The sequence below is a fragment of the Zootoca vivipara genome, chromosome 4, assembly GCF_965207765.1.
Source record: "Zootoca vivipara chromosome 4, rZooViv2.hap1.1, whole genome shotgun sequence".
NCBI classification, from domain to species: Eukaryota; Metazoa; Chordata; class Lepidosauria; order Squamata; family Lacertidae; genus Zootoca; species Zootoca vivipara.
Window position 1 is genome coordinate 45,050,933 of NC_142587.1, and position 23,535 is coordinate 45,074,467.

Sequence of the window (23,535 nt, forward strand, 5' to 3'; positions counted from 1 at the left end):
TGTTTTTGAGGCCCTCACCTCCTTTTAGATACCATCTCTATTTCACATTATATTATTAATGTGTCACAGTCTTTCTATTAAACTGTCCTGTTGCAAACCGGGTGCTGATAGTGGCATTATGAGTCCAGAGTGAAGTAAACTATGGAAGAATATGTTTAATGTCAGCGCAGGCAACAGAGCCAAGAGATGAATTGAATTTCTTTCTGATGAATCTTATGGATCAGCAGATTTATCCAGAGTTATTTAAAAAGCAGTTAACATTCCATTAGCAACAAACTGTGATCTGTGTCAGCAATAAGACACTGTTCAGTCATTTATTTTAGAGCAAGAAGTCACTGCAGGGAGAAATACCATTATTAAATATCTGGCAGGCAGATAAACACCCTGGATGTGCCTTGATATTTATCTTTTTTATTATAAATATTAGATTTACCTGTTACAGTCCTATTGAAATATTTTGATTTTAACTATTTTTCTTGCTCATTTCAGACCAAGGAAGCCGGCAAATGCCATTCTTATTTTTTATCCTTCAGATTTGCAATTAAAATATACTGCTTAAACTGCGGGTAAAATAGCATTTACAGAGTTCTTTTAATGTGGTTTTATGGTTCTAGTCAAACTATCCCAGCACCACCTTTCTTCCATTCTATATTGGATGATCTAAAAGACCACACTTAGAATAACCCCTTATTTCCCAAAATAGAAGTTAAGGGAAGAGATCTGGGTAGTTATGCCCAGGATGGGTTCTCGAGTGTTAATTATGACAGGGTGAGTTTTGGGATAGCCATATAATTGCACCAGTCATATAGGGTTGTGCAGCAACAGCGGAAGCAGAAAGTGTTAGGGCACAGATGAAAACTCCTGGGGAGGTCTGTGTGAAACAAATCCATCCTTAGCGGAACATCAGTAAAATTTATAGGGATGTGCTAGAATATCTGGGTGGAGAATTTGCTCTTTTAGGGCCAATCATGAAAGACAGCCACAATGTTGTGAGGATTTTGGCACAATACTTCCCCCCAAAAAACATGCACACTCTGGAGCCTTCCCTCACTCTACCAATTATTCCTAGAAAGACAGGATTAAGCACTGTTGCCCTGCTTCCTGCAGAGGTCATATGCAAAGAATGAGTGCATATAAGTCCTAGACAAAACCCCAATGTCAACATATCCTAAAGCTTCAGATCACAGCATTGCTGATCTAGGCTATTAGGATTGCTAGGTAGGGACATAATCCATACATCACTGCACCCACATAATGCCCATTCATTTTATCTCACTGTAGGAAAGTGCCACTTGTTGAATGCTCTAATGTATGTTGCCGGCTGACCCAGATCCCTGCGGTCTTCACGACTGAATGAATTTAAGTGTGTCTTACAGCATCTTCCCCCACTTGTCTGCCAAGGATAGCTCAGCCAGAATTCCACAGTTCTTGTGCTACTGATATAATTTCACTGTACTCTTGCCAACGAAGCTGACACAGCAGAGACAGTAAATCAGTAGCTCCTACCAGTTCCACACCATCAATATTATAAATGCATCCTGCGGGGCAGGCATTACCAAGCGCCCTTGCTGTTTGCAATGCTCGAAACAACTTTTAGAATTTGTAGTCCTTAGTTTACAGAAAGTCAAAAAGGATACAAGTAGGAAGCAAGAAAAAGTATTTTTTAAAAACCAGCTGTATTGAACTAGTATTAATAAAATTGCATTAGTATTCAATGCAGTATTGCTGCATTAATTATGCAGCATAATTAAATGACTTTGATTCTGGGAAGCCCCTAACCAAGTGCTTAATTAACTTCAGTAATACCAATAGTAGATTGCAATGGTACCCTATACTTGGGGGGCTTGTTTTTTCTATTATGGCTATCCTAAAAAATGACGCTCGAAGCCACCAACATGAGTCTGACCCAAACTGACCCAAACTGCGGGAGGAGTGTCTGGCGTGCTCTGGTCCATGGGGTCACGAAGAGTTGGACACGACTAAACGACTAAACAACAACATCAAAAAATGACGCAGTGCTATTCTAATGTTAGGACATTGCAGATCTTGCAATATTTTTAATGTTAATATGCTATCACCACTTGATCAGGGAAACTAAGCAAAAATTTCCAGCACATTCTCCCAAGTAGGAAAAACAAACTACACTGAGTTGCTCACTAGAATCATTACAAAATTTATTGTTTTACAATTCCCTGTGTATAAAGTATTTAGTCTGAGAAAATACAACTCTTCTAAAAAAATAATAAAATAAAATGAGGTCATTATGCTTTATTTTGCTTTTAAAATGAGAGGTGCTCCTTTAATGGTGGAGGACACGCCAGTGGATAACAGCTTCATATTTTCCCGTACAAAGTTGCGTTGTTGCACTGAAGCTGATCTGACATATGTATTCCTGCAGTCAACTTTTGCTGATGAACTTGGTGGCACAGTTTGTGGGGGCAGGCCGTTGATCTGATACATCCATTGCATTGCTGTGGTCTGAAAGCACCAAAGAGAAATTTCAGTAGAGATGAGTTCATAGTCTATTACTGTGAAGCAGACAGCAGCTATCTGCCACAATGTGTGTAATTAGGTCATTTATTGTTCCCAGCATAGGGGGTGCTTCAAAAAGCCACATTACCGGAACTGCACCATGGTGGAAAAAAACATTACCGTGCAATAATAAAGCAAGGCAGAACATTTCATTTTATGAACTAAGAGCAGAGCGCTAGAAATATGTATACTGTCTAGTGCCCTAGATAATCAAAACTCTTGTTAATGCTCAACAGTTTGAAATGCAGCTTCTGAGGGAATTAGTTCACAGCAGGAAGTAAGCAGAAATAATAAATGGGCTGCTGGCTTTATTTGTACCCCAGGGGTTAATGGGGTGCTTGAAATAAACAGCATCAACTTCTAGCATCTTTGCTTGGGTCAAGTGAGTCATCTCACACTATGGGTAGGAAAGGCAACTCAGAATTCCACACTGTAAATTCTGTACATGCACGGAGTGTGATATGAATACTATACAACCAAGAACAAAAGTCATTTTCAGGTACCTTCTTTATAGCAGAGCTGACCTATTTCACTAGAAGGAGATATCTAGCCACAGGAAGGATATTTTGTAAGCATTTATTTTAGTGAAAAAATCCTTAAATCCATGAGCCTACTACAGTAAAATCCCCTATCAGGAATCCCATTGTCAGGGCTCACCTGTATTACTAATGTTGCTTTGTGTTTCTTGCTGTACATATTAGGCTTGAATCCAACAGTGATCCAGGTTCCTGTCGAGTCAAGTGGAAGAAGTTCCCCAGCTTGAGGCGATACAGCAAATTCTGGATCGCTGCCTGTTAAGAAGTATGCCGTGTAAGGCTCTGGGTACCTAAGTGAAGAGCATTCAAAATATATCATACATCATTTATCACCATGCAACAGTAGTCCTAAATAATTGGTATTCTGCTACAGGAGATCAGCAATGAAACATTAATGGTGCCTTATAGCTGTGCTTCCTGTTATTCAACTTAGTACATATACTGGTTTTCTTAGCCAGCCTATTGGAGAGACTTTCTGAAATGCTTGCAGTAATACTTGCTTTTTTAAAAAAATAAAATAAAATACAACATGGTTTTTAAATGTTTCTCCTCCTTACTGCAGGCATTTATCTAACTAGTGGTTTCCTCCTTACTTGGACAGAAGGAGGCAGATGTGTTCCATTCAATCTACCACACTTCTTTCAAGGAATCTGGGAGTCTTCCAAAGTAAGGGGAAGCTGCAAGAAATAGTGCGCATGCACACATGCACAAAAACCCACTTATCGTAGTAACAGCAGCTTCAAGAATCTAAAACACAATTGGTTAGGAAAATCATTGACCTAATAAGTCCTAATTAAAAAAAAAACCCTACTGGAAAGGTTATTTGGGCAGCATATAAGAGACCAGTCAGTAAGAGTTCATAAACTTGCATTCCAGGAAATGTTGCTGAAGTCCTTCCTGTAGGATAGGGCAGAGTTGTGCCTTGGAATCAGCTGGAGAAATGAGAAAATGCAATTCTCCATTCACCACCTCTCTCTGCAGATTCCAGGGCCAGGGGCATACCCATGATCAAAACTAGGGGGGGGGGGCAAGGTCATTCAGGTTGTGACATTTCAGCATGGAAAAGGCGAATGAAACCAAAATTTTAAGAAAATTATATATAATTATAGCAGTCCTTATTACGGTAGTTATTACAATTATTTGCTTGAATTTTTTTTTAAAAAAATTATTCTAGTTACATGTCTTATACTAATATCATTTTTCTTGGGTTTGAAGAAAACTTGTTCAAAACTTTCGTTTCAATCCAGTCCTGATTTTCCTTGAAGAATTTCTGATGGACGCTCATCAAACACAACCCAGTCAGTCTGTCCTCTCCCATCAGGGCCATCTTAAGCATATCCGGTGCCGTGGTGCAAAGATCCCTCCGGCGCCCCCCCCCCCCGGTTTCCCAGAGTCTTGGGTGGGGGTGGCCCAAGAGAGGGCATCCTGGGGGCAGATCCCCCATTGGGGGATTCCCTCCCCACAGAGGCACCCCGGGCACCTCCCCCTCTTTCCCAAGGCCTCTGACAACAGAGACGTGTGTTTTCAGGACCCAGCCTATTCTTGTGCTTGTTATTTGTTTTGACTTTTAAAAATATTTTTAAATGGTTGTAAGCTGCACTGGTACTAAGTGGAACAGTGGTAACAATAGTAATAATAATAACAAACACCAACAATAATGAAGCCTCCAGCGTGGGGGAAAAGATAGCGCCTACTAGAATCCTAGAAATGCAGCAGCAGTATGAAGAATAGGCAAAACAACATCCAGTACGAAGCATAAAGCTTCAAGCATATGGGAAAATGGCCTCAAGTTACGTGGAGAGGCTCAAGAAACAGGCATGGAGCTTGTTGGAATTTCCAGAGTTTTGAGAATTTGGCTCAATCTGGTTGATCTAAATTTAAATTGAAACATAAATAATTACCTTTGCTTTGAACCTCCCTCTCACATTCATCAATAGACTAACACTTTATCATAATAATAATAATAATAATAATAATACCGTTAATAATAATAATTTATTATTTATACCCCGCCCATCTGGCCGGGTTCCCCCAGCCACTCTGGGCGGCTTCCAACAAAACAGAAATTCTAAAATACAGAAATCCATCAAACATTAAAATACAGAAATCCATCAAACATTAAAAGCTTCCCTAAACAGGGCTGCCTTGAGATGCCTTCTAAAGGTCTGGTAATTGTTGTTCTCTTTGACCTCTAGTGGGATTTGTTGAGTTGGGAGGGACCCTGAGGGTCATCCAGTGTAACCCCCTGCAATGCAGGAACCTCAACAAAAGCATCCATGACAGATGGTCATGCAACCTCTGCTTAGAAACCTCCAAGGAGAGTCCACCACCTCCCAAGGGAGACCACTCTACTGACAAACAGCTCTTTCCACCAGAAGGTTATTCCTGATGTTTAGTTTGAAATCTCCTTTCTTTTAACTTGAAGCCATTCATTTGAGTCCTGCCCTCCAGAGCAGGATAAAACAAGCTTGCTCCATCTTCCATATCAAGGTGTATGTGTGTGTGTGTGTGTTTTGAAGCAAGCCAGAGGGTGTATGTTTTTTGTGTGGGCAAGTAAAGAGGTGTTGAAGAGAAGCTCAAGGGCTCTGCGTGTGTATGTTGGGGTTGGAGCAGCCCTCTAGCGACACTCTTCCTGTCACCATGGCTGCTAATGCGGGTGGGCTGCTCGTTCTCCCCCCCCCCACCGCAAAAGCGGAGCATGCTGGCAGCGGCTTGGGAGGAGGAAGAGCAGCATCGTTACGGGCTGCCCCCTCCCTCCCCTTCATGAAGGCAGCCCCTGTGCCTTCCCTGCTCCCTGTCAAACATCTCTCCCCCCCCCCGGCAGCTTGTAAAAGCAGGCTTTTGCAAGCGGCAGCGGCAGAGATACTTCACGGAGCAGGGGAGGAGGGGCGGGCTCGCTTTTCCCGGAGCGGAGATAGGCTACCAAGCCTGCCCCGGCTGCTTTGGAGGTAAGGAGGTGGAGCCATCCTCTGTGGCTCACCCCAAAGCAGCGAAGAGGGAGAAAAGTTGCCTACTCGGGTGTAAGTGGATCTTGTCCAGCTCCGCTGCCCCTTTCCGTCGCAGTTTTTGATTATTACAACTAAAGTAATCTTGGCTCTTGAAGCAATTTATGATTGCAAAGTAATTCTCTGCAAAAAAATAAAATAATAATCCCCAAATATTATTTTTAGGCCCTCTAGATTATTCATACATCCGTGGATGTTTTCTCAAGTTTATTAGATTATACCCAATAATATTAATTAGTTTCTGAAGAACATGTTGCAAAGGTAAACTGGGTCACTTGGTATTTCAAAGTGAATATTGCATTGATTACCGTATTTTCCTTCTGCACACAGCGATTTTTTTATATAAACAATACAATGTGTAGGAATCTCTAACTCAAAATATAGTTCCCAACAAAAGCAAGGCTTGTTCAGGTGTTCTGTGTTTAATTAACACATAAGGGGGAGCACGGGTGTGTGTGTGGAAGCATCCTAACTCTGCTTTCCCATTCCCACCCCCCCTCCATAAGTCGGAGGGATAACTTCAACAGGGAGTCTTCTCTACTAGTGGAGGCTCCCTGTGTGATTTAAAATCCTGGAAAATCAAGATATGGGAATCTTCTATGAGCTGAAAAGGCTCCCTGCTGCAGAAGTTATCCATGCAACTCCTGGAGGGAAGTGGGAAGGAGTTAGTGTGCTTGTTTCCCCCCTCCCCCTTGCATGTTGATTAAACATAGAAGTAGGACAGCTGAACAGTACAATTTGATCCAGTCCACAGAAATAAAAAAATAAGTACATTATATGGGCAAAGCCATTTCATTTGTCAAATAAATAATAAATTACTTTTTCAATTTTATGATATATATATATATATGTAAAGGTAAAGGGACCCCTGACCATTAGGTCCAGTCGTGACCGACTCTGGGGTTGCGCGCTCATCTCGCATTATTGGTCGAGGGAGCCGGCGTATAGCTTCCAAGTCATGTGGCCAGCATGACAAAGCCACTTCTGGCGAACCAGAGCAGCACACGGAAACGCCGTTTACCTTCCCACTGTAGCGCTTCCTATTTATCTACTTGCATTTTGACGTGCTTTCGAACTGCTAGGTTGGCAGGAGCTGGGACCAAGCAACAGGAGCTCACCCCATCACAGGGATTCAAACCGCCGACCTTCTGATCAGCAAGCCCTAGGCTCAGTGGTTTAACCCACAGCGCCACCTGGGTCCCATATACATACATACATACATACATACATGTGTGTAAAAAGCTTTTCGAGAGCAAAAATTATTAAAGGTTAAGAATGGACTTTTTCAAAAAAAGAAAAGCAATTTGGTATTTGAAATGCACATTTCAAGGTAGTCTTGTTATCATGAGATAATTTACAGTGGTAAAGTTTAATATGACAAGCGCAAGATAGTTGATAGGCACTTTTCAAGAAAATGATGACATAACTACAGGAATGTATAAAGGGCCCATCATTTATCATCACTGATTGCATTATGTACCTGTCCAAGAGAAACTTTGCTTTAATCAATCACTCTGGGGCATGAAGTTTAGACAACAAAAGATATTTCAGCTCTACGGATGACCCACTGCACTTTTGGAGAGAAAGCTCAAAACCCCTTAATGAAATAAAGGTTGGTTATACTGTTAAGTAACCCAGCCAGGGGCCAATATTACCTTGGTACCTCCATAGTGCCATTTTCCAATAAGACATTTAAAGTATTTTTCAGTATCAAGGAAATCTTGCTATGCATATGAGTAACATTTTGCTCACAGCAGGTTTATATTAACCACTATATTTGTATACCCCACATACCATGCTCTTTACTAGGGACTTGATTCGTTTCTTAACTTTCCCTACTTCTTCATAAAATCTGGCAGAGACCTGATATGTATGTATATATATATATATATGTTTGTATGTATGTATGTATGTATGTATGTATGTATGTATGTATGTATGTATGGGATGCTTGTGGTGCTGTGGTCTAAACCACAGAGCCTAGGGCTTGCTGATCAGAAGGTCACTGGTTCGAATCCCCACGACGGGTGAGCTCCCATTGTTCGGTCCCAGCTCCTGCCCACCTAGCAGTTCGAAAGCACATCAAAATGCACGTAGCTAAATAGGTACCGCTCCGGCGGGAAGGTAAACGCCGTTTCCGTGCGCTGCTCTGGTTCGCCAGAAGCAGCTTAGTCATGCTGGCCACATGAACTGGAAGCTGTCTACGGAACAAACGCCGGCTCCCTCGGCCTATAGAGTGAGATGAGCACGCAACCCCAGAGTCGTCCGCAACTGGACCTAACGGTCAGGGGTACCTTTACCTTTTACCTTATGTATGTATGCCCACTCAACAGCTGCTAAGGTTTGGGGTGCCTATTGCTGTCAATGTTCTCATTTAGACAGTGAAAACATATATAAGTGTCTTTTTCTATATAGTTTTCAACATGCTACAAGCTTACTATATTTATCATTAGTATGATCCCTGGATTCAATTTTTTCTGACTTTTGAAATAAATGGCCAACTAGCAATCATGGCACACCTAGATATGGCTGGGGTAGGAAATAAGTGCTGCTTTTCCCAGTGAGACTTGCCACACTTCAATTGCATTGTCTTGTGCTTATAGTACAGCACCATGGTGCTTCATCTATTACTTTCTGGTTAGTGGGTATTAATATTACAATACTCAGACCCAGTGCTATTTTTCGGGGGGCGGGGGTGCAGGAACTCACCATGAACACCTCCCTCATTCTCTTAGAATGGCAATGGCACCTACCTGAGAGGTCCCAGAACTGAGTTCTGGTGAGTTCTGGCTGAAAAAAATGCCCTGATCACAGCTTCCCTGTGACCTTCCCTGAGACTTTCAGGATTTAAATAGTATATGGAATTCCACATTCTGGCAATTCTTCATCTGATAGCAGCCTAAGGAATTAAGATTCTCCTGGTAGCACTATAAAAATGTTTGTTCAGCAAAACCAGGAGGGATGACAACCAGAGTAATGAATATTAGTTTCCTGAGACAAATGCAGTATGTGTTCTATTTGATAAATGACATTTTACCCCAGTCACCCTGATCTGCCCCATGCATGCTGTCATGTTTGTTTATTAAATAAATACAGTAAATAAATACAGTATATCACACCTTTTCCCCAGAAGACCCTAGGGCAGCATATGATGTCTAGTAAAGCCACGGGTGCAAAGGAAAAGGTGAGGGGTTTGATGCACACTCCTGACTGTTCCTTGGCAAGCAGGACTTGCATTCCATGCCTTTTAAATTGGGCACAAACTGGAAGACCTGCTGGGATTGGTTTCACTCAGTCTGAGCTCTTGAGTGCAGTTGATCCCTACCAAGAGTGGGCCTTGTAGTTGGTGCTGAATTTAAGCCCCACTTTTGGCAATAATCCTTGCAGCCATAGCTTGAGAGGAAAAAATCAGTAGCATGCTTTGAGTGCACTACTGATTCTTTCTCATCTAAGTCTCAATCACCTGACATATAATAATAATAATAATAATAATAATTTCTACCCCGCCCATCTGGGTGGGTTTCCCATGATGTTCTATGATGGATGGCTGTTCACACCTGCCAAAAGTGGGATGCAGAGGGTGGACCAGATATGGGCAGATCCAGTTATTTATCCCTATCCTATATAAAAGCATTAAAAGTAGTACTAATTGCCACTGTCTTGAAAGTAATGTGTATTTGGCCTGCAGATTAAAAACACTTCCAAGGATATTTCAACATTTAGTGAAAGATAAAACATTTAAACTAACAGACTAAAATACTAACAGAACTATATTAAACATTTTTTACTCAGTATGATTTGCTGAGTTCAGTTGCAATACACTTAGGGCTGTGCACAATGCTATGGTTTTCTGGCATCAATATTTTTTCCTACATTTTTTTCTTAACTAATAGAAGTCTAACAGTACCATTCATTTTCATAGCTCTCTCCTACTGTAGTCAGGCAGGTGAAGCCTTCTAGCTCATAAGGCCCACACCCCTCCCAAACCTGAATGAGAGTCATTTTCACAGAAGAAAGGCATGCCAGGTTGCTGTTATTTTAAACAGTGGCTTCAAATATTCATCCAAATATTCATCCAATCCTCCATTACTAAGCTAGAAATCTCATGACCTTCCTGTACTTTAAAGTTCTAGATACGAGGTCAACGGGGCCAGAATTCTTTCCCTGTGTCTAACAAATGCAGGTTTTTCCTATTCCTCAGAAGATGAAGAAGAAACATATGAAGAAAGGAGGGCGCTCGTCAAGGGAATTGTCAGCGTAACAAATTACATTCTTTGCTAGAGAATAGAAAGAATGGGGGAAACAGGGGCGGGGAGGAATATTTCCCAAGTGTAATATAGGCTGTTCTATGGTTTCTCTGACATGAATAGGCTGCATCATGGATCCTCTTTCTATATAACTATAATGATTCAGACTTTATTATACCTTTTCCTGGAACATTAGATCTCTTCACTACTATCAAACACCTACCAGCAGATTACAGCATTGCCAATGCAATTACTTCAACTTTTGTGCTCAAAAACAGCCTATTCTATTGAACCTGATAACTTCACCATTGTGACAGAAAGCATTGCCATATTTTGAAGGATCCTCTCGGCTGACAGCCATGAGCGATAGCTATAGCAACTGTCCGTCTCAGGTACACAGACGCAAAAAGTGGTCTCTTTGCAGAAAATCAATAATGGCCAAGGACATCCTTTGAAAGTGAGGAAGCTAAGATTTCAACTCGCAATCTCGTCTCTCTTCCAAACACTTAGCTGAACAGGCAATAAAAGTTAGATTTAGAAATTATGAAAACTTCCTTGCTTCCACTATTTAGAGATAGGCAAGCTTCCCAAAGCTTTACTTAGATTACTTCAGAAATTACCTGAGTTCTTAAAAAAGAAACACAGAATTTAGGCTCAATTCAAGGGCTGATAAGAAATACTCTGTCCTTTTCCCCACCTCCATTCCCCTCTGGGGAGGTGTATTTGGCCTGCAGATCATAGTGTATTTGGCCCTTTCCCCATGCTTTCATTCCCATAGGGTTTTTTCTTCACTCACAGAGGCAGGCCTACTGAGAGATGGGTATGGGTGGTACCGGGCACAATTTCAGGATGGGTCCACCATATGAAGCAAGCAGAAACCACAAGGAAGCCTATTTGCAGTGCTTCAGCCGCTGGAAAGCACAGGATCAGAAGAAAGTAGCAAGAGAGGGTGGAGCAAGAAGGCAGAGGAGCACCAAAACAGGCCCCTTTCACCTGCACGTAAGAGCTACTCAAGCAGGAGCCAGCCAGCAGAGGGAAGCAAGGTACATTTTGTTTAATAATTGTTTTTTGATTCATTCATTCATTTTTGTTAGGGCAGGGCAGAGCTAGGGCAGTGCCTGAAACTTGTTGCAAGAAACAAATGCAAACCCCAAAATGCTCTAGGCACAAGGAACACCATCATTTTAGACAGAACATCTTTGGACAATATTTTTTTTTTATGCTGCATGATTACACAGGAATAATAATAATAATAATAATAATATGATGATGATGATGATGATAGTTATATCCCCATAATGATCCAGGAAAATTATTCACCTGAAACAGTTTCTCTTGGTGTGTTTGTGTATGGGAGTCCTCAATTATTTCTATGGTCCCACAGCCTTAATAAATGTTAACCCTATTTAGGCACCTATTTAGCCTGGCGTGCTCTGGTCCATGGGGTCATGATGAGTTGGACACGACTAAACGACTAAACAACAACAACAACAACAACAACAACATTTAGGCACCACATTCTTAGTATAGCATTATTTCCAAACAAGTCCTGATCTACTTGCTCATTGGGATATTTATTTATTTATTTATTTATTTATTTTGGGGGGGAGGAATCTGGTATCAGTCTTACTGACTAGTTGCATATTGTCCCTAAATAAGCTGAATCCCGTTGGATGCTACATTTCATCCTCGAAAAAGACCTTTAGGTTTTCCCCCTTAGATATTCTTACCTTGTTTTGCTTGTAAGCTTAAATTTAACTACCGATTCCTTGTTTAAGCCAGCTGCCTCAATATTGATGACATCATCCACTTCTGGTTCAGTGGCGACAAACAGTATTGGAAATTTCCAAATGCCTCCCGTGACACACTGTACCACCAATGTTGCCGGATGCCTTCAAAATTAAGTTTAAAATATTCATTATAATAGAAGGCATAATGCTACGTAAGTCAAATAAATCAATGTCCAAGGTGCACTTATATTCTTGTAGACCTGTAATGCATTACACAGCTGGTCCTAAATTGGATTGCAGACATTATTTTTATGCAGGATAGTATATCCATTCTTACTTTGGAAAGGGCTGTCAGCTAAATATCACATTATTTTTCCCGTCTGTTTCTGTAAAGAATGAAGAACCAAACTAATTGGTGCAGTCTAATTCACCTTACGCTTATATTTCAGCAGCAGTCTTGATTTCTACAAGGTGACACCTTGATTTATCATGTTGCTGAAAAGGAGAACTGTTTACAGTATGGCAACAGTATGACAGCTCAGTAATTGAGATGTAATTTAAGTTCTAGTTTCCAAAGAAATGTAAAATTCTGTCATTAAAGTCAATGACAACTCCCACAGACTTCACTGGAGATGGAATTTTATTCCTAAAGAAGCTACAGCTTTAAAAGAATTATTATTCTCTCCACCCACCCCTGAACTGCTGTAACTGTTTAACGTGTTCTTCAGATATAGTTAATCTTGACAACAATAAAATATACTGTGGGACAAAGGATGAGTGACAATGAGCTGTCCAAAACCATCCAATAAATTCCACAGAGAAGTAGAATCTGATTCCATATATCTCAGTCAAACGTTATCCAAAAGCCCCTAGATTTATTTTCTTCACTGTTTTTCACTCTCCCATAATGATGCAGGATGAGACACATAATGAGAAGTAGTGCGTTTTCAGAACAATTCAACTCTTCTTAGATTGACACTCATTGCCCAGCTAGGGCCATTGATATAAAAATGGCCAGAATTGGTCATTTTCAAAAGAAAAGCAGGAGGTAAATTTGGAAGGAACAGAATGTATTTACTCATTGCTGTTGATACAGTGTTCTGTATGACCCCAGGGCATATGACACTTATGCAAGCAAGCTTCTCTAGTTACTTTAAGGGATGGCACAGTTCCAGCATGTTTTTGCATCACATGAATGGGGATGTTTCTATGGACCTCCACGTACAAATTCAGATTCCTGCATCAGAATTAATTGTTGAACTAGAAACAGCTTCAGAAATCAGGATAGCAACTGTTGTTTTTTATAAGGTTGCAAAGCCAGTGGCCAAGCATGCACACACGCATGCCATCACTCTACGGGGGGGGGGGGGGGGGGGAACCTGAATCTAAATAGTACATTATATTTCCATGCATGTGCAAACTTATTTCCTGTATCTTGTGCATAGACCAGATTTTTATGGCATTTTTTTTTTAGGTTTGTTGGGGCCAATGACATCAAGATTCCAAATCATGCCACGAGTCTATGCAAATATACCAAGCTTCTCTTTATAGGACCCCCCCCCAAAAAAAAATATGGGCAGTTGAGAATGTGGGGTCAGGTAGGTAGCCATGTTGGTCTGACGCAGTCGAAATAAATTTAAAAATTAAAAAATTGTCAAGTACCGCCTTAGAGACAAACTAAGTCTGTTCTGGGTATAAGCTTTCGTGTGCATGTATCTGAAGAAGTGTGCATGCACACAAAAGCTTATACCCAGAACAAACTTAGTTGGTCTCTAAGGTGCTACTGGACAATTTTAAAATTTATTTCTTTATTTTGAGAATGTGGGGATTAGGCTAGCATATTCTGTCTCTCCATGTGACCACAGTTGCATGAAAGGAAGCACCTGGAAAGATCTATTGAATTCACAGGAATAGTGGTAGCCAATATTTACAGGCCCCTTGGGTGTCAGTGATGCATAAGAGAATTATCATCATCCCCTAGGGACACAGGAAAAAGCATTTCTAGTCCTATGTAATTAACAGACATACATGCCATACTTGGCTATAGATATGAATCAAAAACAGACCTTAATAAGCCTGAAGAAACAACAACAGAAAGGGGTTTCAATGAAAAGAAAGGAGGCCTTGTATCAGGCCTAGAGAAATGACAATTGGGCACTGTACCTCATTGGTTTGCTAGGTGCAAATATTATATTGAAGATCAAGGTCACAATTCCAGTTTTCAGATCCCAAAGTTTCTTCAGCAAGTTTATAGCTACTGCAGACTTCAGCTGAAATGCCACTCTATCAGATTCAAACTCAATATCATACACAAATTCTTCTGGGGTAGAGAATCCTAAAAAGAGAGAGAGAGAAAAAATAAGAACATAGCATTGTACATGTAGTATACGGTAAATAAAATTGGATTTCAAAGAGGAGAGACTTGCTGTTTTGGAAAAGGTTTGATACCAAAAATGAATATTTTTTACAGTTCCCGCCCCCCCCCCCGGCCACAATATCATCCTTTGCCCTCTTAGAAAGTAAACTGTGTATTTATATTGTCTGCAAATTGTTTCCACCACAATCTGACTGCTGGATACATTATATACAAGGTGATAAGACAGAAACTATTAATCATGTACTAATACCATAATATAAACAATATACACCCTCATTAACGGTCAGGGGTTCATACCCAGCACAGCACCTAGCTCCTTGTCTGTGATGTATTGAAAGGCAGACACGCAGTGCTGTGAAAACATAGTTGGCCATATTAGAACCTTTCAGCTCTCTGTGCTATCTAATTTAATGGGCTATGGTCAATTACAGATGACTGTAAATCTGAGTTTCTAAATAATAAGCAATTTAAGAAGTTACCTATGTATACCTGAGGGTACAGTAGGGAATGGATAAAAGCACCTCGAGTGCAGCAATGTGCTCTGAGGCACCACAACTTTATATGCTGATGCGAGTTCAAAAGTTACCTAGGCCTTGTCCAGTTTGAATAGCTAGTGCCAGAGAAATGGTGTGCTGCGGTGATTTTAATCAATTTCTCACCGCTGCAGGTGTCTGTATCTCCTGAAAAGCTGGAGGGAATCTATGGAACAGCAAGGGAAGTGATGTGTGAGTCTGCAAGGGGAATGAGGAGCTGGCAAAACTGCTGCTCAGTCCTCTTCCTCTTGTGAGGAGTTTCCACTGGATAATGGTTCTCTGCATGAACAAAATGAGTTTTTCCACTTGTGGGGGAGCATGTCTGGATCCAAATAGCAAGTGCTTCACTATTGCACTATGGTTAACAATGGTACTAAAGAACAATGGTACTAAAGAACAATGAATTATACAGTGCACATGCTGAAAATGACAACTCATGAAAAAAGACATAAGTCTGTGGGTAGGCATATAGGATCTGCTGATTTGATCATGGTCTCCTCCTCTTGGGGATATGTGCATGCTATGACATTAAGGTATGAAAACCATTTCTTGCCTTTGTTAAATTGATCCACTGCTAATTGTGATACTAAAGTGGGACATTCACAGTAGGACACAACTAAAGGCTCATAATTATTCCTCAGCACAAAATGTCACCACACAGAGGCTCTAACATAAAAATAGACTTAGTGGGGGAGAGGAGAGATGACATCATTTGAAACCTACCACAGAGACAAAATTGCTACTGCTGAACAGATGTTTCCTTCAGCAATCAAATCACTGGATACTGCATAGTGAATGTTTATTGTATTGTTCACACCGTTCAGATATGAAGAAGATGGAGCTGCAGTTGGTAATTGTGTTGTACATTCTGTCAATGCATTTCTAAAAGGACTCTATTAGCTTTGCTTCCTCCATATGTATGTGGCACCTGCCGTCATTCACTAATAATACATATTTATTTATTTTTCCTGGAGGCTTTCTGTTTTATGAACTCTGCTGTGTCTCTGTTAAGCACTCTGAAAGTATTTTACAGCACCTGAGGAAAAACATGTTTTGTAAGAACCAATTGAAGGTATATAAAACTATTTCTCTTTGCCAGTTCCATAGCTGGTTGTGAATCTCCACTGCAAATCTAATTTAGGGCTGCTCAAAACAGAATAAGGTAATTAGATTTTCAGTGAGAGCTGCAAACTCTAAAGACGACCACACCATCTTGCTATAAAAACCCCTCCGTGAATATGTTAATATTTTAGTTTTAGTATCTAGACAGCTCCCAGACACACATGCTGCCTGAATACAGTGACAACTGCTAGAAGCAGAAAAGAAAAAAGACTATGAATCATCATCACAAAATTGTCTAAAGTTGTGCGATTAAAATCAAACGATGAAATTTCCAGATGCTCCTAAAAGGCTCACAGACTTAATGAAAATGATAACGCAACTTAGAAAATATCGGAGTCTTAACACAATGTTACAAAATAGAAGATGAAGCAAGAATGAAGCTTCTAGTGTTTCTACCTACACACGTTAACCAATGGGCAGTATTCAGCACACTCATTCAATAGTGCAAGGGTTTACAACTGCATGATGGAACTCCCACCTCCCCACTCCTGCCTTTGTGTGTGCCCCATGCCCTCCCCAGATCTGTTCTGGAGAGTTCAAGGAATATGGCGGAGGAGGAGAGAGGGGGAGGAAAGTTCCATTGCACAAGTATATGTAAGCTGATCCTGGAACTTTTACGGCTGAAAGGTGGGATTTAAATACTCTAAATAAATAAAGTGGTACCACCCAAAGGCAGGTTTACTGCCTCTACCAGCAGATGCTAACTGTGAGGAAATGGCAGCTTACTTTGACTACTTTTTTAGTGAAGGTATAATTTCACAATATTATTGTTCAAAAAGTTATATTAATAGGAATTATTGATGCAACATCATGTGTGACAGTGATATGCTATAGGACATAGTAAATCCTGTATTTTTGTTAAAAGTATAAAAAAATAAGCAGTGTAAGATCTGTTAATTTAGGAAAAAATTCAGAGAATCACATAAAATGAGGTAAAGTAAAATCACAATAATGGAAGAATGAGAGAGGCAAGTCTCCTTCAGTGCACATAACCAGCTGAGGTCTAGAGATCATTTTTCTATGTAATGAGCTGGATATTCATCAAGGGTTTCATGCTTAGGGCTTCTCTTTGGCTGTCTTTAGAGAAATGATGGGAATAATTTATGGCTGTACTTTTGTCATATCTGCCTCACCAAGACAGATTCTAATTGTTTGCAAGGGCAACTTAAGACTTTGTTGTCATGCTGCTGCTTTTTTCAGACAATGGATCATTCTTATGTGAATCATATTCTCACGAGGAGGAATACGTCTCCTAAGCAGCACGGATAGGGGCAGAGCTCTAGCTAGAGGAGTGAATCTTTCCACCAAAGGAGGGAGTCCTTCCATCATGGAACGCTAGCCTTTCGGTCCAAAATAATGTTTTGGCTACTTCAAATGTGATGTGAGGGTGATTAATGGAAATCCTATAGTTTTGGAAAAGATAATGTGGTGATCAATCCCAACAGGGCTTAGGAGAAATGAAGTTGAAATTCCAACTGAGCACTGGTACAGAAATAGAAACAATTGAAAAAATGGCTACTATTTGCTCATGATTTGCCTGAGTCAATTATTATATGAGTATAGTGTATTAAATGGATTGCAGAGAGGGTTGAACAGGTAACAAAAAAGTTACTTCTCTCTTTGGATGCACTGGGATTTGGAAGAAGGAAGTGCCACCAATATCTCTATTAAAGTTCCCAGGGTTTGTTTCAATAGCTTTGAATAGGAAGCCTCAAGAGACGGACAAACCTGAGAATAGTTCAATTTGCAACTAATTCAATATAATCCATTGAATTAATTTGGCCTGAAAGGTAATCCTGAGCACTGGTGTGCATCAGGGCCTAGACTCCACTATGCTAAGGATGATAGTTGGAAAGACCCAGTTTCCAGAACGAATGCCACAGACATTAGAAGGAATTTTTTATACTCCTGAACAAACATTACGTATCCATGGCAAGCTGGGTATCATTGGCTCTGCAGTTCCATTGAAGCCAAACTGCCTAGATGTGCCTTGCATCTGCTAAGGCATCAAAGGCGCCATCTGTAGATACCTAAAAAAAACTGCTATGAAGCACTCCTAAAATCTAGCATTTGCTATAGTAGCGTTCCATGTGAAAGGACGCTCTGTATTGGCCTGGAGATGCCTGGAGAGAAAGCCTCTATTACAGCATGTTTCAAACAAGCTGAGTTGCAACACTTCCTGGTATATCCATTCATTACTGTCTCTTTGACTGTAAAACTCTGCCTCCCACTCTTCTCATTTGTAAATCTAAAGTAAACAAAAGAGCATCAGGCTCCTTCTGTCAAGCCAATGCGATTAGCTAAAATGTCCCTGCCTCAATCCCCACAACAGCTAACAAAGAAGTTTAAATCACAGGAGGCTCCAGGGAGAAAAGCACAAAAGGTATGTCAATCCCTTTACCCCTACTCACAGGAGAAGCAGAATGAAGATGCAATTTTGGAAGTCATTTCTCAGATATCTAGGACAAGTGCTCCTGACTGGCACTGTTAATTTTTTCCCAACCTGGTAACTGCCAGGAACACAGGATTGCTAGTCTTTGTTTATATTTATTAAAGCTCAACCGGAGTATAAAAAGTGATGCTTTCACCATAGCAGCTAGGAATCTCTCCCATAGAAAGAGTTCTCATCTCTCTCCATAGTGAAAAGGAACCCTGAACTCCAACACATCAAGCCACCTCCTTGCACATATAAGGACAGGTACTAACCCCCCACGCCTGCAAACCCAGTCAGCTGTCCAAGCCCTGACTCTCTCCTCTTCCTCTATCTTTTGCATTTAAACCTGACCAGGTGCCTTTTTCTTGAGGAGACCTGTTCCCTTTATGCTCATTTGCTACTTAAGCTCATCCTCTGCCATTGCCCGGAAAGCCTTCCATGTTGCTTCCTTCAAATTCTTGCCTTGAAACTTCCCCAACTGTGATTCTGCGTAAGGTTCTTAACGAATATGCTAATGCCTTTTTTGACACAATAAAATTAACCTTTTATCTTTCTTCCTTCCCCTTCTTAACCTTTGGGGTGCCAAATTCTGGAGTACATCCAAGGTCTCAATGACAAAAGACACCCCCCCCCAAAAAAAGGGATGTCAGGGTTGCATGTGAGAACTGCAGGCTTCTGTGCAAACTGCATGTTTCATAACAACGGTCAAAACCAGATAATGCAAGAAAAGGGGAAATGTAATGTAGGGTGAAGAAAGAACATAATGTTTGTCCCAAATAAATAAATAAATGCAAACATTGACAGCATTAATTACCCTAGCCTTAAAAACATACCAAAGATACAATATGACGACTATCTCAATCAACAAATACTTTTGTAGGATTTAGGACTACCAGTGTAACATCTGTTGGGTATAATCTACCTTGCATATCTATAGGCAGTAGAGGGCAGGGTTGCGACTAACAGATAGGGCAAAATACTAAACCCACTAAACCCCAAGCTCTGTCTCCCCTCTCTCTTTTGCATGAGGCAGCAATGGAACTAGTTTCCACCCTGTAACCTTAGAATCCAAAATATGTAAATATGAACCAACTGCGAGTAAAAAAAACCTTTTTGTTCCCTTAGCAATGCAACCTTTGTGTGTTTTATCTCCTCTTTTAAGCAATGCTAGTGATGTGTGAATGAGACAGAACAGGTGGCGGCGGCACTGTGCATCCCCAGGTAATTCCAGCTTCCAAGCACTTTAAACTATGCTATAAACCACTTTTATTTTTCCAAACCCCAAAACATCACTGCGATCCCCGGTGTGAATTCATATCAAGATAATATGCTAATGCAGATAGCATAGTGAAAGTATAAGGTTAAAACAGCCTGACCTTCCCCTGCCACAGAAATGGCCTATGGTGTGTAAAATCAACTATTATGGTATGCCACTCATAAATGATTAAAAATATTCTAGTATTTTAAAACAAAAGAGAAAAAAATGTTTTATATAAATAGATATTATATCTAAGAGGGTGAAAGCAAGGATGTTTAAAAATGGTCAATTCACACCGTCAAGTCACACATATAGGAATTAAACATTCCCTTCATTGCATACGTTTTGTAAACTTTAAAAATGCATAGTCCTCAGGAATACTGATGCAAGGGCAAGAACATACAAATTCACTTGCCATTTTTAACCTCATGGGTCAAGTAACCCTCTCCTTGTTGGGCAGAGTGGGGACCTTTTGTTGCGTGGAATCTGCTTTAGCTGCATCATATGGTCCATGGTAAATCCAGCAATGGAAAATTTCTGTGGGGGTCTCCACAGCTTGATGCCCTAAGCACATGCTTATTTTGCTTATTGGTTAATCCAGCCCCGAGTGTTGGGGACCAAGGAGCCAACTCTTGATATGTTTTAGAAATACCTTGTACCTAGAAATACCTATTGCTACGGTAGCTGGTGGGCCATTTATGTCAATGAAACATTCTGCAGGCCTACTGGGCTGCAGAAACTGTGGCGTCCTGCTCATGGACTTATGACACTTACAACATTTATGTCACTTCCCAAGGCCCCTCTGTTGGTTTTTAACGAGCTGCAGAAATACAGCCTCAGTGGTTTTAGAAAGGTTGACAAAGTTTTGCCTTTTTCAAATTCATTCCAAATTATTCTGAAGTCTGTCAGAAATGTAAAAAGGATCTATAACTCTAGATCTGACAATTTAATATTACAGAATGAATAATTTACTGTCTTTTAAAATATTTTCTTGCATAATTAATTTTAAATGTTCATTTAAAATTATTCACTTGATTTTACTTCAGATTCTCATACTTCTTCTATTTGACTCTCTCAGTTTAGGTAAGCCACATATTTTAAGCACTCAACTCACACCTTTATTTTTCAAAATGGAGTTTTGAGATACAGAAAGATCAATAGTTTTTATTCAGATATATCGTGTCCTCCCTCAAAGAGGACACGTGTTGCGGTGCGATCTGGCAACCAAACCCTGTGTTGTGGGTGGGTATGATTGGATAGCCACAACACCCTATTGGTAGGTCCCTTGATGCTGGGTTAATCAGGCCAATGGGACACTAGCCAAACCGATCAAGGGACCTATATATGCCCATGCACATGACTCAGAGCTTCCTCTTTCGGTGCGTGCATTCGGAACACCCGCCCACTTCTCCCTACTTTTAGGGCTTGCACGCTTGACCTTGCTATGGCGTTGTGTGTCGTCTGTTGTTGGGACAGGGGCACGGCAGGAATCTTCCCCACTTGGCTGATTGGCTGGTTCCACTTGGGGTTCACCTGCTGCGTAGCAAATCGTCACAACTTGTAAGGTTGCGGATAGGCTCTGGTTCAGGTGATAGGGATGGGGGAACGCTCTCGCCTTCCCTATGTGAAGGGTATTCCATTAAAGGAATCCGGGGACTCAAAGGTTTAGTCAACCCTGAGAGGGGGTTGTGCCCGTGCCTGAGTCCAGGGGGACATCTGGGTGGTGGACATAGCATGTCCCCGGCTTTCCGCCATTCCAGGTGTTCACCCTAGGCTGACTTATGCTGGTGCCCTGGGTCAGCGCTACCTGCAACGGTGCAGGGAGCTAGTCGAACCAGAGCCTATGCAGCCATTCACCTGATCTAATCAATGAAGTTGTGGCCTAAATTCTGCCAAAAACCAAACCAAAATTTGAGTCCTGTCTGAATTTATTTAAGGGGGAAGGTTTAAAGGTCTAAGCACGCAAATATTTTATCTGCCAAATTGGAAGTTTGATGAAACACAGAAATGAATAAAGTTTCTTTGTTCTCCAGCTAACAATGAATATTGCTACAAGGCTGGGCAATAGGTTAGACTGAGCTACACTTTTAAATAGACAACTGATTTCACTCCAGCATTTGAAGAGAAACCATTTTTTCTTTTTTCTTAAAAAGCGCAAAGCCTTCTGCCAAAATGGATGTCAATGTCAAATGTTGTGCTAGTTCCTCTTTCTCTGAATGTCTTCTTGATTTGTGCCTTGTCAATATGCTAGGAGATGAGAATTTGACAGACCCAACTAATAACCAATGATGAGTTGCAAAGGTGGAGGCTGGCAAAGGGACTAAATAAATCTTCACTCAGCTGCTGTTTTTGGCATAGCTGCCAAGTTATCCCTTTTTTTAAGGGAAATTCCCTTATGCTGAATAGGCTTCCTCGTGAGAAAAGGGAAAACTTGGCAGCTATGGTTTATGGAGACAAATGCTGTACTACTGGGGGAAACATGCTTATTCTCACTTGTTTTAAATAAAGTTATGGGAGTAACTGTTTTTGCCAAATTGATATTCCACTGTTTGTTTTTCAAAAATAGCTTAAATATGAATATACTGCAGTATAGCAATTTCATTCCATGCCTGTGGTGTTTCTATAAAACTCTTAGCCAGCTGCTTATCTTAAAATTTAATTATTAGCCCCATCTGCAAAGCTTCAAATCATCTTCCTGTCACGGGGTATCAAAACTGCAGATACGCTGCAGCTTTCATTTATAGAAATGTAATTTTTATGTATATTTCCTAAAATATTCTAGGTTTATTTTATGTATTTTGTCATTTGCATTCATGCGGGAATCTCAGACCAATACAAAAAATCAAAAGTGCTTCATAAAGAAAAAAGGAACCTCACCTTAACTAACTTCAAATCCATTTTAAAGTTTATTTACAGCCTTGCTTTTTTATTTTGTTAATTAATTAAAATATACCGCCCATTCATAAAATACCAGGGTGATGCACAACAACATATATGCACACAATTAAACACAATTAAACTGGCTCATCTTGGGGGCAGGGGGATTAAACAACTGAATAAGCTTTTGGTTCATAAGAAATTACACAGAAAGGGATAACAGATCATTGCAAAAGAAAGTGAAGAGGGGCCAAGATGCTACAAGGAAGAAACAGGAAGTTTACTTCACAAACATGGCTGCATGGTACCATAGCAAGAGGTGAGATGGACTCATCTACCCACATTAACATGTAAACACACCAACACTCCACAACCATACACTAAATATGCCACAACACAGATACCACTCAACCACACCCACCACACCATGCAGGTAGTAATTGTGTTGGTGAGGGAGCAGTCTTAATCAGAAATAAGCATTTCTGAACACAGAGAGCCATATATATCCATTTAGGCAGATCTAAAGACTTGCATGTGCTTTGTTTCTCAGAATAATTCTGTAAGATGGAAATACTGCAGAGCTATTATAGCAGGAAGGACAGGTCCTGAAGCTGAGGCTCCAATACTTTGGCCACCTCATGAGAAGAGAAGACTCCCTGGAAAAGACCCTGATGTTGAGAAAGATTGAGGGCACTAGGAGAAGGGGACGACAGAGAACAAGATGGTTGGACAGTGTTCTCGAAGCTACGAACATGAGTTTGACCAAACTGCGGGAGGCAGTGGAAGACAGGAGTGCCTGGCGTGCTCTGGTCCATGGGGTCATGAAGAGTCGGACACGACTAAACGACTAAATAACAACAATTATAGCAGCACTGTGCCAGACT

General features: G+C 40.6%; 1 protein-coding gene across 4 annotated transcripts in view; it reads right to left on the minus strand.

Moving 5' to 3' along the window:
* Positions 1-2,027: 2,027 nt before the first annotated feature.
* The window catches only part of CFAP47 (cilia and flagella associated protein 47), a 191,104-nt gene continuing 169,596 nt past the window's right edge, over positions 2,028-23,535 (minus strand). For all 4 annotated transcript variants that reach the window (XR_015949533.1, XM_088667791.1, XM_088667793.1 and 1 more), the window contains 4 exons: positions 14,214-14,385; positions 12,051-12,212; positions 3,190-3,358; positions 2,028-2,478 (listed from right to left, as the gene is read on the minus strand). Coding sequence is in view for 3 of the 4 variants with exons in the window: in XM_088667791.1 (XP_088523917.1) it covers positions 2,269-2,478; positions 3,190-3,358; positions 12,051-12,212; positions 14,214-14,385 (713 nt within the window). In the remaining variant the exon portion in view is untranslated. The remainder of the gene's footprint in view (positions 2,479-3,189; positions 3,359-12,050; positions 12,213-14,213; positions 14,386-23,535) is intronic.